The sequence below is a fragment of the Trematomus bernacchii genome, unplaced genomic scaffold (genome assembly GCF_902827165.1).
Source record: "Trematomus bernacchii unplaced genomic scaffold, fTreBer1.1, whole genome shotgun sequence".
NCBI classification, from domain to species: Eukaryota; Metazoa; Chordata; class Actinopteri; order Perciformes; family Nototheniidae; genus Trematomus; species Trematomus bernacchii.
The window spans coordinates 11,877,068-11,891,271 of NW_022987828.1; the positions used below are offsets into that span (position 1 = coordinate 11,877,068).

Here is a 14,204-nt window from a genome sequence, read left to right on the forward strand (position 1 = left end):
ACTGCACTACACTATATGTAATCCAGGAGGCGGTATTGCGCCTAAAAGCTGTTTGCCAGCCGCCCTTAAACAACAAATGAAGAAGAAGAAAACACAACAAAACGAACAAAATACAAGAAGAAGAAAAGTTAGTATGGCGATTTCAGATAACACACAGGAGCTAGGACCCACCTGCTTCTTTTAAATCAGCTGTGTGGGAACATTTCGGGTTCCCTGTGGACTACAATAACGATGGAGTGCGAGTGGTGGATCGGACGAGGACGGTGTGCCGGCGTTGTTTGACAGCGGTGCGGTATGCTAATGGTAGCTATGCTGCGCCCTTATGCAATAGTAGAGGACCCCGGCTTTTATTGATTGTGATTGAAAGTGATTGAAACACTATCTTATTATTTATTTTGTAATATTTTCAAGACGTTCTTTTTAGTTTTACAGCTTATTGAACCTTTTTGTTTGACATCAGCCATTATAGATAATACGGCCATCTGAGTGTGTGTGGTACAGTTTGTGGTTTGTTTTTAACTGTAATAAAGTTAATTATTCAAAATGTTAAAGTTCCTTATTTTTTAACTGAAACTTGCACTACTGTTCAAAATAAATAAAAAAACAAATCTGGAATTATGCATTTGGGACTATTTTTTGCTTTTTCTTGTTGTACCGAACCCTTACCGAACCGTGACCCTCAAACCGAGGTACATACCGAACCGTGAATTCTGTGAACCGTTACACCCCTATATGTCAGTAATATTAGATTAGAAGTCATAACGCTAAGGTTAAATAATAAGGTTAAATTAGGCTTAATTGCATGATTCAGGACACGATTGAGTAATACAATGTGTTGAGTTGTTGCAAACCAAAGAGTCACACACACAACTGCACAAAAATGTTTGGCATGTGAGCTCAGTAAGCCGAAAAGAATCCGATATGGAACATGAGTGAAAACATGAAGCATGTGCTGAAAGCAAAACATCCTGTTGGCACATGTGTGGTGTGTAAGCCGGCTGTGGGAGAGCAGAGACAGCAGGGTGTCTGCTCTGAGATCTGGGATATTCAACTATATGGGAACTGACAGTCCCATCGTAAGAACCACTCGTTCTAAATGTGCACTGTACTACAGGTTACAAAGGTACAGAGGTGTTTAGCTTTCTTAAAATGAATGTCAACATTTTCGATTTAAGATTTACTCTGAATTTGCTACAAGGCAAGAGCTACTTGAAGCTCTTGTAGCTATCTCGAGGGCAGACAGATCTCCTTCATTACCACAAGCACAAGCCTGGTTCAACATATCTAATGTTTCCCTGCTTGAAAACTGAGCCAATGAGAGCTTTGTTGTTGGGATTAAGAACAGGTAAGTGATCATAACAATGGTGGCAGAATAAATCCGATCATCCAACTACACAGGTTATTGTAAGAGGAGTTACAAAAAAAAAAACTCTAGACTATTCTTTGATTAACATGAAAGTTGAAAAACATTTAAATAAAACATTTGAAAATGAAACAGATCTGGGTTATGGCGCGTTTCCACTACACGGCCTCGCTCGGCCCCGCTCGGTATGGCTGGGCCTCGTTAGGACTGGCTCACTTTATGGCGCATTTCCATTACAGTTTAGGAACTGGGGCAGTATCTATAGTAACGCAGTGTAGGCGGAGCCGTGACGTGATCTTCAGAGGACCCCAGAAAAACAACACAGCCGTTAGCTGTTAGCACTCAGAGCTCACAGCTCCTCATATATGTTCAGAAACTAGACAACAGTTAAACAAGTACAAACCACAGACTGTCTGTGTCATGGTGAATACAGTCGCTGCTTTATTTATGTCTGTATAGGCCGTTGTTGTGAGTGTGGACGGTCGGAGCATATACTGCGTTAGCTTAGCCAATCTCCATTTAGAAAACAAGCATTTTAAAAGGTTTTTCCCCTGCCGTCTGTCTGCAGACTTGACAAAGCATTAATTCATGGTTTTTACTAACCGGTATCAGTATGTTGTTACTTCGGCATCATTTTGAAACGTGTATTACAATTAAATCACGGTCAAATATGTCCATCTTGTTGTAGTTGTAGCCCCCTTGCCAGCGATGCTCTCTCTAGTTTAGCATACTCAGCCCGACTCAGCCTCGTTGTCTCTGGCCCTAGACCCGCGATTTTATGAGGCCAGGAAAACTGTGAATTAGGACCCGCCGGCCGGTACTAGGCCAAGTGGAAACGCAACCAAAGACGGGCCGCTGACGTCACAGCCCTCTTAAACCGTGCTCCGCGCTGTAGTGGAAACGCTCCATTAGTGAGCTCTTCCTCTGAAGCCCGCTCCTTGTCTCTGCTTGAGGCCATCAGCTCAGGACCACAACTCACATAACACAAACAAATCTATGACTGAACTGTTGGGGATTGAACTGCATTCTGGGTAATGTAGACTTCAGGTTTTGTGAATTACAGAGACAAAGTAATTCTCCTACCAACCAGAACACTGTTTACATGTTACTTGTCATGTTACTTGTACATGAACATATGACTGCAGTTAAATCCGTTAAAAAGTTAAAAACCGCCATGATGGTTTTGCATGTTTGAGTTCACTGACATTGCACATTTTTTGTGATCCCTGCTGACAGATTTGTATGTTGCATTCAAGATCAACATATCCCATTTGAATGTCAGCTGCTGACTTGCAACCCTTTTCAATGCTGAAACCACAACATAAAAAAAAATGGTGGCTCTCAAATTCACATTGTATTCTTCTAAGATTCTTTCAATTTGTTTCGCTCATTTTCTCAAATACTTGACAGACATTTTACCACAAAATTGCATAGCTTATGCCTCATTACTTTGCCTATTATTTTGTCTGTCAACCGAGAAACCACATTTAAATTATAGCTTTCCTTAAGACTAAGTGTTGAGAAAAATATCCCTACTATAACCTATATTTTTCAGCATTTAATAGCTTGGATTTGTATCAAAAATGCTTTGTCTCATTTGTTTCTGAAGTGCTAGAATGGCCCAGGTTATACGAGGACAATGCAGCAGTCCTCCCTTCCAGCACAGCAGACTGTAAAGACATCACAGCTGAAAAATGACACAAGACCCCTGAGCACACATCACATGTCACAATCAATTCTCTCTTTGCTTTTCTTTCAAAGATATGGAGCAAATAATGTGGCACTAATTTGAGGCAGTCATTTCAATTGTCTAATAATTTCGACAAAGCATGATGGTTACGGTTAATCTGATTCACACCCTCTAATTCTTTCCATGTAATTATTTAATGTATCTAATTACTGTCACTGCGAGGATTAAATTAAGAAGTTGTAGGTGTAAAGCATAACGGACTCGATGATGGCAAATGGAGCAGGGTCTGGTGTCCATTATTTTGTGGACAGACTTACTTTTAGGGAGATTCCGCTGTTTTGACACTGAAGGAATGTAAACAGCGTTGTTTCCTACGGTCATGGCTTTAATCCACACATGCAACATTAAAGCAAACAATACAGACAGATTGTAAAAAAACAAATGAGACATCTTGACATGAATATTTTCACTATTAGTTTCAGAGTACACTATCCAGGTTTAATGGAAAGGTGGACAAATCCACAAAGACTTTCCAATAACAATCGGGCAAATACCTCATAGCTCAGATGTAAGCCAATATCCATTTATCTTCAACAAGCTATATCAGTGACTCATTCAATAACCGTCATATAATAAAGGGGAGTTTATACATCTAGTTAACTCAACATTTGTGCTCTGCGAGAATTATCAAGCACGTCAAAGGATTTCTATGACGTTTTTTAGAGTACCAAAAGCTAAGAGAGCCCACCAAAGGCACCGGCTAAATCTCTACATTTACAGAGCTGCTTAGACACAATCCTCTGCACTGGCAATAATCACAAGAGGACTTAAGGTGAAACTAAGGACATTCAGAGAAAGGTACACGCAGGCATTTCAATTAGAAAAGTTATACAACTCCTTTTTCCCCAGGATATAATTTCATAACATATGACAACTCTAATCCATGAAAGGTTTGACGTCTCGGTCCACCTCATGCTCACATGCCTTTACTGAAGTGAGATGACTGTAAGACTTAAGAGCCTCTTGGCGGTGATCACAGCGGCTAGTGGAAAAACTACATTTACCATAATATGGAAGAACTACATTTACCATAGAGAGACGGAGAACATGATGTTTTCACACTAGCTCTCCAATGCCCCTCCCTCCCTGCACGCAGCAGCTCTCAGCTGTTTCAACATGATATTAGGAAGAGGGCCTGAGAGACGTAGCAAAGCACGAACACACACGCAATGCAGGAAACTCATTGGGTAAGCAGTGCACCCATGCACATTAATGTTCACTTTTCTATTGTTATTAGCAGAAAGGGTGTTTTCAGGCGTGATTAACAGATCTTTAGACAAAATGTCTGAATACTATAAACGATATGCAATCAACAACAATTAGTGATTAACAACAGATGTTGCAGTCAAAACGTAACCTTCATAATATCATTACTGTTTAATGTAAAATAAATAAAGACCTACTGACTTATTATCAACAGCTTAATCAGTATCAATTAATAATATTACTCATTCACTCTTGGTCAATTGGATGAAACTTGAATATATGTGTGTATTGTTACATTGCGATATTGATATAGCATATTTCCTGGAAGTTCTGAGTGAATGATAATTGCTTGTCAAGGGATAAAATACAAGATAATTCACTGTCTGATACAACCAGAAATACTGTTATTTCTGTAAAAATAGTCGAGCAAAATCGCTCAGGATTGATGAATTTATAATGTCTCACAGTATTCATATTAATATTATCCACTTTGATAGCGCTCACACACACATTGACACACGGTCATTTAAATAAAAAAGGTGGTTTGAAAGGTAAATAAGCATTTACCCTATAAAGGAAACAGTGCATTCATTAGCATTCAGTCAGGTTGTCATGCAGTGACGTGGGGGGGCTGTTGTCATCAATCAAGCCTAAACGCCTCACTTCAAAGACGGGATGTTTCTTCAAGTGTATCACCTTGCAGCTGACACGCAGTTGGGAGCAATAGGCCTCACGTCTAAGTGAAAATAGATAAAAGCCAACACTTAAGTGTCCCTGAGAACTACTTTGGCATACGTTACGCAAGTTGGCTCCTAAACAAGTTGGCCCCTAAACAAAAGCCTTCAATGCCTGAGAAAATCTTTAACTGCTTCTCCAAGACTACAATGGTATCTAATCAACAAGTCAGGGTTGGTAAGGTTTACAGTTACAGCTGAACCGGCTGTTTTCTTAACGTGATCTTTCATGTGAACACTGCCAGAGAAGCTTCTTGGGCTTTCAACACTTCTTTACTGTATCTATGTGAAAGGAGAAATGGGAGGCTTTTAATATTTCTGTGACAGAAAAGTAGAACTCCTTCTACAAATCGTTTGAGATTACACTGGTATGCCATTTATCTGTCATGTGAGATCACTTGTTAAGCTAATAGTTGCTTCTTAGGATTTACTTCACACTCGCTATGGACACTTGTAAAGCAGTCTGGGAGAAATAAATAGGGTGCTATGAGGTCTGCGGCTCAGTAAAACATATTTCATCTTGGCACCATAGCTGGTTTCTTGACAAATTATATTTTAATGCCCAGTGTATAACAAATTAACAATAAATATCATTTATTAAAATGCTCAGAATGTCCAACAATTTCATGTTTTTTTTAAACAAGTAATATCAACAAATGATTTTTCACCATTAACTTAATGTCTTGAATGATTAAATATGTAATGTCAGCTGAGAAACTGAGGGCTGTTTTACAGTTCAGTTTTTTGACAAAATAATTCACAAAGCTGGTTAGCAGGCATTTATTTTTTGCTTCCCGCCAGGTATTAAATCACACATTGAAACCTCATAACTTAATGCTTTTAAACCACTTCACATCTCTAGTTTTGGTAACCGAAGAGAACAACATTTCCATTTTGCGCAGAGTTCTCCCTCTGTACTCGAAACAGCTTCTCTATCCTCTCTCAACTCCTTAAGGGTTGCCAAGCAACTGTTTCATCAAATAAATGCACTTAGTGCCAAATGTTACTTTCTGGCAGATGATGACAGCCTGTTAGAGAAACCAGACTCACCAACCCCAGGTTACACGAATGAGAAGGTCTAACGTAATTAGAAATAGTTATTAAGTTGTACATCCTTAATGTTTTTTACATTATGACGTACACGGTTCATTATGTCTTCACAACAACAGCACATTTTATTTACAGCAGGATCTTGCAGTCCAGGAAATAATACATCAAGTTGTTGTTGGTAATATGTTTGGGTTATCATCTCCTCCTTTATCTCCCTTGTGAGAACGCTGAAAGGGATTACACAACGCTGTGCATTCCTGGTGCCTGGTATCTACTGCGATCCCCCATGGAGCGTAGGGAGTCACTCTCACTTAACAGGAGAGAGCTACACTGTAAACATTACATTGTGCTATTGGGAAATCATTGACATTTCACATTCATTTCAATCATGGGGTCATACTTATCTCCTTTGAAGAGACATTAGGAATCTGTGCAGGAATTTAGTGATGGGAATTCTTTCCTTGATTACCACATTTTGAATACAACGTCTGAGTTATCTCCCCATGATATGTCCAATAGAATCATCCATAACAGAGCAGTTTCAAGGAAATGAACATAATGCAGTTATAGTGTGTTATGAATCCCTGCCCTTGGACAAACTCCTTTTTTTCATTCTTTCTCTTTTGTTCAAGTAAAGAATATTCTGGCAACAGCCGATGCTCGATCAAGAAGGTACTCTTGTAAAAAATATTTTTCTACAATCAAGGCAAGTGGAGAAAAGGCAGATTGTACTGGATGTTGAATGAGGAGAGAGAACAACAAACCAAAACCCGAGGTTCTCCAAAGATCAACATTGAAAGCTCTTGGGGGGAGTGGTTAAGGGCTGGGTGGTGTGTGTGTGTGTGTGTGTGTGTGTGTGTGTGTGTGTGTGTGTGTGTGGTGTGTGTGTGGTGTGTGTGTGTGTGTGTGTGTGTGTGTGTGTGGGTGTGTGTGTGTCTGTCTTTCTACATTTATTGAGTGTGTGAGTGCGCACGCGTGCGGGATAAGTCAAGGGTGCCCTCCCCAAGAAAAGTTTCTAAAATAGCAACCGCAAACCAGACAGAATGTAAATCTGCACTTTGAAAAGGGTTGTAGAAAAAGAGCTTTGAGGGACGTAGAAAAACAGGTATTCATTTCAGCCCTTTTACAGTTACAGGAGCAGAGAAATGGGTCACAGCTCTCCCGCTCCATTCGGACGGCTGAAATAGGACTCCTGGTTTTATTTTCTTGAGTAATGAATTACAGGTTTTTCCGCCGACTGAAGCTCAATTATATTACAGCTCCTGAAAGCTTCATCATGCCCAGGATGAAGGAATTCAACGCGTAAGCAAAGTCCAATAGAATTGTATAATTGTATCAGCATGTTTCAGTCAAATCTGAAGAAAGAAAGAGGAAAGGGGAGAGAGGGGGAAAGTGGCCAGAGGGTACTGAGCAAAGCCCAGTGACTGGCCAAATACATGAAGTTCAACCAACCATTTACTCTTTGAATGTTCAGGTATACGTTTGCTTTCCATAAAGATTTTTTTTTGCCAGCAGTGTGCAGGTGAATATAATTCTGCATAACCTTAAGCAGATTCAATCTTTTATTCCTGTAATATATTTACTGGCATAGAAGTGAAGTTTTGAGTTGTTCAAGTTTCAAGTTGTTCAAGTTGACCGTTTGCAGAACAATGGTTTCCATTGGACCGCTACAGCAGTAATTCTCAAAATGTGAGAAACAAAAAGGGAAAGAGTTTTCTAAATAATATGACACAAACATTTAAACATGAACTTCTGGCCCTAGCAAGGGAAGCAAGCTAACTTTAGTATTGCTGAAATAGAAAATGATATACCTCTACAATCCAACGCTTATTTTTCCTTTATACATTTTGCATTCCTTTTAATGTACGCCATGCAGGACCCCTCCCACTCAGCCATTTAACGTGACTGGAAAAAATGAATGGGAAGTCCTTACTCCTCTTCTTGTGGTCGACAACTACGAAATAAGAACATTTGCTGCTTTGGCACATTAACAACCAGCACATACATTTTGTAAAGAATCCAGTCAGGATCTGGTTTAAACATTACAATTTCTCAAAATGACAGATGTCATCCTCATCTGAGGGAATACACCATTTACACATCAGACAGGATTTTCCTCTCAAGTGCTGGCACCGTCTATTGTTTTCCACTTTTCACAGCATTTTTCCAAAAGGTGATTTGTGTAAGGTTTCTCTCAAAGTTCCCTTCTTCTCCATCTTTAATTTCACTTTAGACTCATATAAAAGCATTTGGTTGAGATGCAGAATTCAATCTGAATTGTGTTTTCAATCAAGTTTGTGCCTGGGTTTGTTAAGGTTAAGGGGTGAGGATTGTGTTGTAGTGTCAGGATAAAGACCAGGGAAAGTCCAACAGCTCCACAGACGATCTGATGGAAGCTGGAACAACAGAGCAGTGTTTGAATGCTCGAGAGGGAGCAATAGAGGGGGAGAACGAAAGAGAGAAGAGAAAGCCTGCAGCACATTCCCCACTAGACTCACTTCCTGTCTGTGAGTCTTACTCAGCACCCGGGAGGAAGAGGAGGATGAGGCCCTCACACATACTTCCCTCATTATGTGGGTATGGTAGCCAGAAAAATAATCCTCTAAATAATAAAAAAAGGAGGAAAATAGTACAAAATTATAATTACTTTTTTACTAGAGGGCAATTTTTCCTTCCCAGAGGAAGAGTTTCACTGGCCTCCAGATAAATGTATTTGTAATTTGTGTTTCCAGCTAATAAAGTTGTGTGTGAAATGTATCCTAAACAACTAGAATAATATTCCCCTACACATACTACATGAGGTGAAGAAGCGGCCCGTTTTATATAATATTCCAGCACTGACAACATTATCACTTCTAACTGAGAATACCTGTGAACACCTTGTACTTTTTCAATACCTTGTGTAACAGTATTTCCCAGTCTGAGACACAGCTACCTAATAATAGTCTGTGGTTAAGGAGCGGGAAAACAAATTAGTTCAATGAAGAAAATGATTCACTTAACCTAATTGTAGGTTGCTGTTGCAGTTACTCAGCAAACATGTTGTTACGATGTGTGTACACACTGGCCCTGCAGCAGGCCCAAACACCCTCACAAACAACACACAACTCATCATTGCTAGTCTTTGCAAGGAAACCCACAGCCAGGTTCAGCAAACTGACCTACAGTTGAAAACACTTGGCCTGTATGCTTAAAAAAAACACCTCAATGCACATTTAGACACTATCACTGTAGTTGGAGAAAATGTTACCTCTTTCCCACACTTGCTCCTGATCTATTATCTCCATAATGAAAGCGAAAGAAAGGCACAAAAGTTCTCTTACAGGGTTCCCTGAACACATAAAGCGATCTTTCAAGCTTTCATGCCTGTGTCGAGGTATCCAAGCCATTAATGTGAGAGTTGTATCCTAGGGTGCCAACAGTACAACAGTTAAACTCAGATGGCTGTCAGGGTGAGATTTTGTTGTCAGTTTACACTCTATTTGCTGATTTAAGCCCAGGAACCTGCATCCCTGCCAATGAGAGAGACCGTAAATTTGTAATTGCTAAGTAGTTAACTATTACCATTTTCTCCTGATGAAAATAGAGCCAGAACAGGGGCATGAAACATGGCAGATCCAAACAAAAAGAGTAGTTTAAGTATGTACACTGGGATTTTACTTCAGTTTGGAGAGATGCTGGTGAGTTGCTAAAATATTTTAATGCTTACAGAGTAGGGTTGCAAAGGGACGGAAAGTTTCTGGTAAATTTCCGGAAAGTTTCCATGGGAAGTTAAGCTGGGGAATTTGGAAATATTCGATGCAAAATTAAACAAAAAAACATGACATTTCAACAGATTTTCTTTAAAAATAATTTTTTAGAACAAGTTTTAATTATTTTATTGAACAATTATTTGTGTCATTGAAGAACGAAAACACGAATGTTGAGTTAAATGTTACTCATCCCCCCCAACCCCACTCATTAAAAAATGAACAAAAATGCACCCCCCATCCAAAAATCCCCACAAAGTCCCATTCAAAATGTTAAATGAAAAGAGCCCTTCTCCCTCCAAAAAGTCCCATTAAACATGAAAATCTTCCTTCAAGCAATCCTCTGCATTTTTGCTAAACCCTTTCAGTCAACGGGCTCTTCCTGGGCCTCATCAACATCCAACTCTGAGTCTTCCTCTTCAGTGTCACTGTCCAGCCTTGTTGAGGATGGCTCTGTGTCAGACTCAAAGAGCCTTTGGCATTAGGTTTGCCCGAATGCCAACCAGTTTTTCCACTCTCACATTTGTGAGCCTGTTGCGAACCTTTGTGTGGTCTCAATAGCCATGCAGTAAGCAGTGTGCTATGGCATGGATATTCAAGTGTACTTGAATGGCATCTGTTTGTTTTAGTCAAGATTATGCTAAAATATACTTTCCCCAACTATATTTAAGTTCCCTATGAAGAGCCAACCTTCAATTTTGAAAATTCCCAGTTTATTCCCGTGGAAAGTTTCCATCTTTGAAAATTCCCGGAATTTTGCAACCCTAGTACAGAGTGCTTCTGGGTTTTTTATTCTCCAAAATGTACCCTGACTATATGGCTCTTTATCGCTGTGATGTAACACACTGACCCTTTTCTGAGTACAGCCAGCTTTATCATTAGACTAAAAGCCAATATAATTGCCATTATGGCACTTAGAGGGAATCAGATTACCCAGGCCATATCAAAATAAACCAAATAATGAAAATGCTGAGGGTGACATAAATAAAACGGGTTTAAAGAGATTTCACAGCAACATCGCAGATCTTCCATGAGATAAGACACCACATAAAATCAGGGAGCATCCGTCATCAGTGGAGCAACTTGATTGCCCTTCAGTAAAAGGTTGCCTTTGTTATGTATTGTAAAACTTAAAATTACCCTAACTCTCGGCCAAGAGGTGCATGACCAAAGCTATAATCTGGCAATAACACGTTTCAGGTTTATTTGTCTGTTTATTTGAGTCACAAAATAAACCCAAATCATAGAAATTAGCCATCTTCTTATCTAAACAATGTCAACACTGAGACAGCAAAGGTAATTGATTTAATCAGGAGTTCGGTACAGTGGACACCACATTAAGGGACTTGATCAATAAACTGGATGATCATATACTGGAAGTAAATTAAATCGAACTGCATCAATCAAATTTAATCCATGCATCAAGATTGTGTTTAATAACAAAAATATAAATGCTGTAGTAACTGTTTTTTTTATTTCAGCTGCAACAATAATTCCATTAATGACAAGACAATCAACAGGATATTAATTAAAGACTATAAATGATGATAAACTACTTAATAGTGTCAATAATTATAAGCCATATACTCAGCAAAAATGCCAAATCTCCATTGGTTTATCCAATATTTTATTTATGAACTGAATATATTTTGTGCTCTTGACTGCTCATCAGACAAAACAAGACATTTAGAGACGTCAACTCTGGTTTTGGGAATTCTTGATGAGCTTTTTGGTCAATTATTCAATTGATAAATCAAACAAACAACTGGCAGATTGAATGTGAAATAATTCATAACTAGATGCAGGCTAATTTGAATCTGGTCTCGTTTCTTTACATACTAGCGCACAAACATAACTTGGTAAAGAGTCATGGTGCTAAGCTTTTGAAGCTTGGGAAGTGATCGCAACATGAGTTGACCCGTGACTCTTTGCCGAGGGTGAAGCGCTCTTAATTTTCCAGAAAAGAGAAGCCAGGGATACAGTCACAGACAATAAAACACTGAGCAAAAATACACTGGAGTACCCATTAAATTATTTCACGAGAATCCAGATTGTGGCCTTCAGAACATGATGTACCCCGTCAAAGTCATAAGATCATCCAATCAAAACAGAGCCAGATGTTACAGAGCTCTGACCCAAATGGAACTATCTAAAAGAGATATTCATCGGATTTTAATATACACCCTTTAGTACAGTAGTCCCTGATCTAGTGAGTGAAACAAATCTATAATATGTCTGTAGTTTATGGAACTCATCGGAGGATCATGTGCAAAACTCAACATATGTGACTGTGTAGCTACATACAATGCGACCAGACATCCTGGATTCTTCCTGACAGCCAGATGCCAAAGGTCAAAGCAGTTTCACAGTTGAGATAGCATGGTATTTAAACCTGAACCGATAACTGACCAGAAGGCCAGGAGACAGCAGCCACAAACCTAGCTGCAATGTCAACATGAGCAATGTCGCCCATGACGTCATGATGCAGAAATTGTAAAACAAGATGTTGGCAGCAATACGAGACAAAACTAACACAATTTTAAAGACCCGGTAGAATGGATAGATTATATATAAACACATACAGATGCACATATAGACTCTATAGGACATAGCGCACGGTTTATACGGGACACTACGATTTAGGGCCGGCCTCTGGTTAAGTTGTTTTCCTGGAAGAGTTAGGGATGACATGGAGCTTTGAGGAATGTACCGAGCAGCGGAGCAGCAACCAGGACATTCTCAAGGGGAACTACGTGTGTCTGTGTGTATAGGATAAAGGATAAACTAACTTAAGACTTGAAGCTTGCTGAGGATTACTCCAAATGATAGTCACTCATTTAAATCACAACTTTAACCTAACAAAAAAACAGCTTTTCCCCAAACTACAACGACGGAATTCAAAGCTTTACTCATCAGCACGATTAATCAGGCTTGTTATAATTACTGAATGATTAGGACTGATGTTCCTCCTAAGAATGTTATGGCTGCTTCTCTGCATTCGTGGAAATGACAAAGAATCTAGCCCATTTACCCAAAGGCTCTTATATTCCACGTTCTTCTGTTGAAATATGTGATAAATGACCTCAATCTGTGAGTTTCTAGGGGCCTCTCAACAGAGACTGACCTGTCTTAATGAGCCTGTCATCAGTTTTTGTATTTAACGATTAGATTTTCCTTTTTTAAGCAATCTGGGATTAGTTTAGAGGCGGACTGAATGAATGGCTACCCTAAAAATGTCCATTGTGAAATATTTGTTTACAGACTCTTTCCAAGTTTACTGAAAAGTAAGCAGACTGCATGTTTAGGTCAGTTTCTATAAACAAATGCACACCATGCAGTTTGTGCAGCGACAGCATGTGGTCGGCGCATGTTACTACTTGTCTTCCATTAGCAGAGAAATTATGGTTATTGTCTTTGCCCCTTTTAACCTTTAACCTTCCATAAAACTTTTATTTTCGACATAATGTACGCAAATATTACTGTAAATTAAGCAACGTACTTCCTTGGGTAACAAATAACTTACTTTTGATTTTGACAAGTTATCACTAATTGAAAGCCAAGAGCTATTTGACGCCTAATTGGTTGGTCAAACCCATGACATGGTCAACTTTTTTGACCATGCTAAAATGGAACCCTGCTATTTTTAGGTCACAAAAAGTACTAATTATGGATAGTACATTTCATTTTACGAGTATAACATAAACAAAGAGCCGTCAGAGGGTTGCAAAAGTGTGCAGTTCCTCGGAAACAACGACAGCCTACAATTACAGGAGACGGGATAAAAAAAGATTAAACGCAATACTCAAGAAAGATACTTCAGTATAGGCTACTGATATGTTTCTATTTAGTTACTATGTTTATCATACCTAGTAACATGGCTTCCAACTTCTTGCGGTCCACCCGGAACCTCTCCTCGGTCCACTCCGGGTCTGGCAGCGGATGGAGCCCGCTCAGGTCCTCCTCTGATCCCGGGAGGGGAGAGTCGGCGCTGCGCTCGCTGTTGGAGCCCTGGTCCGACTGCTGCAAGTATCCGCTTAAAGTGTCGCACTGGGCAGCCATTGCGCTGCTCAGCAACTTCTCCAGTGGCCACTGCGTTTTAAAACAAAGTTAAGTCGAGTTGAAGCAAAGCGGGTAAACTTCTGTAAACTTTTTTTATTCCGTCACTTCGCGGTGTTGTGCGGGCTCATTGCAGCGCGGTTGAGACCTTCCTCTGCACTTTCTTTAAGCCCCTTCGTTTTCCCCCATTACAGGCAGACTTTCCTAAAAATAGGCAGCAGCACACTCTTCCTTCGTCGTGTTTGGAGTTAACAGAGCTTCCTAATGCACAGTGCACACTGCAAACATAGCAACCA

The 14,204-nt window shown here is 39.6% G+C and overlaps 1 protein-coding gene across 1 annotated transcript in view; it reads right to left on the reverse strand.

The window, feature by feature from the left end:
• The window catches only part of LOC117499956 (protein bicaudal C homolog 1-like), a 58,952-nt gene extending 44,771 nt beyond the window's left edge, over window positions 1–14,181 (reverse strand). Inside the window, 1 exon segment of the mRNA XM_034152669.1 lies at window positions 13,719–14,181. Coding sequence (XP_034008560.1) covers window positions 13,719–13,911 — 193 coding nt within the window. The 5' untranslated portion in view covers window positions 13,912–14,181.
• Window positions 14,182–14,204: the final 23 nt, after the last annotated feature.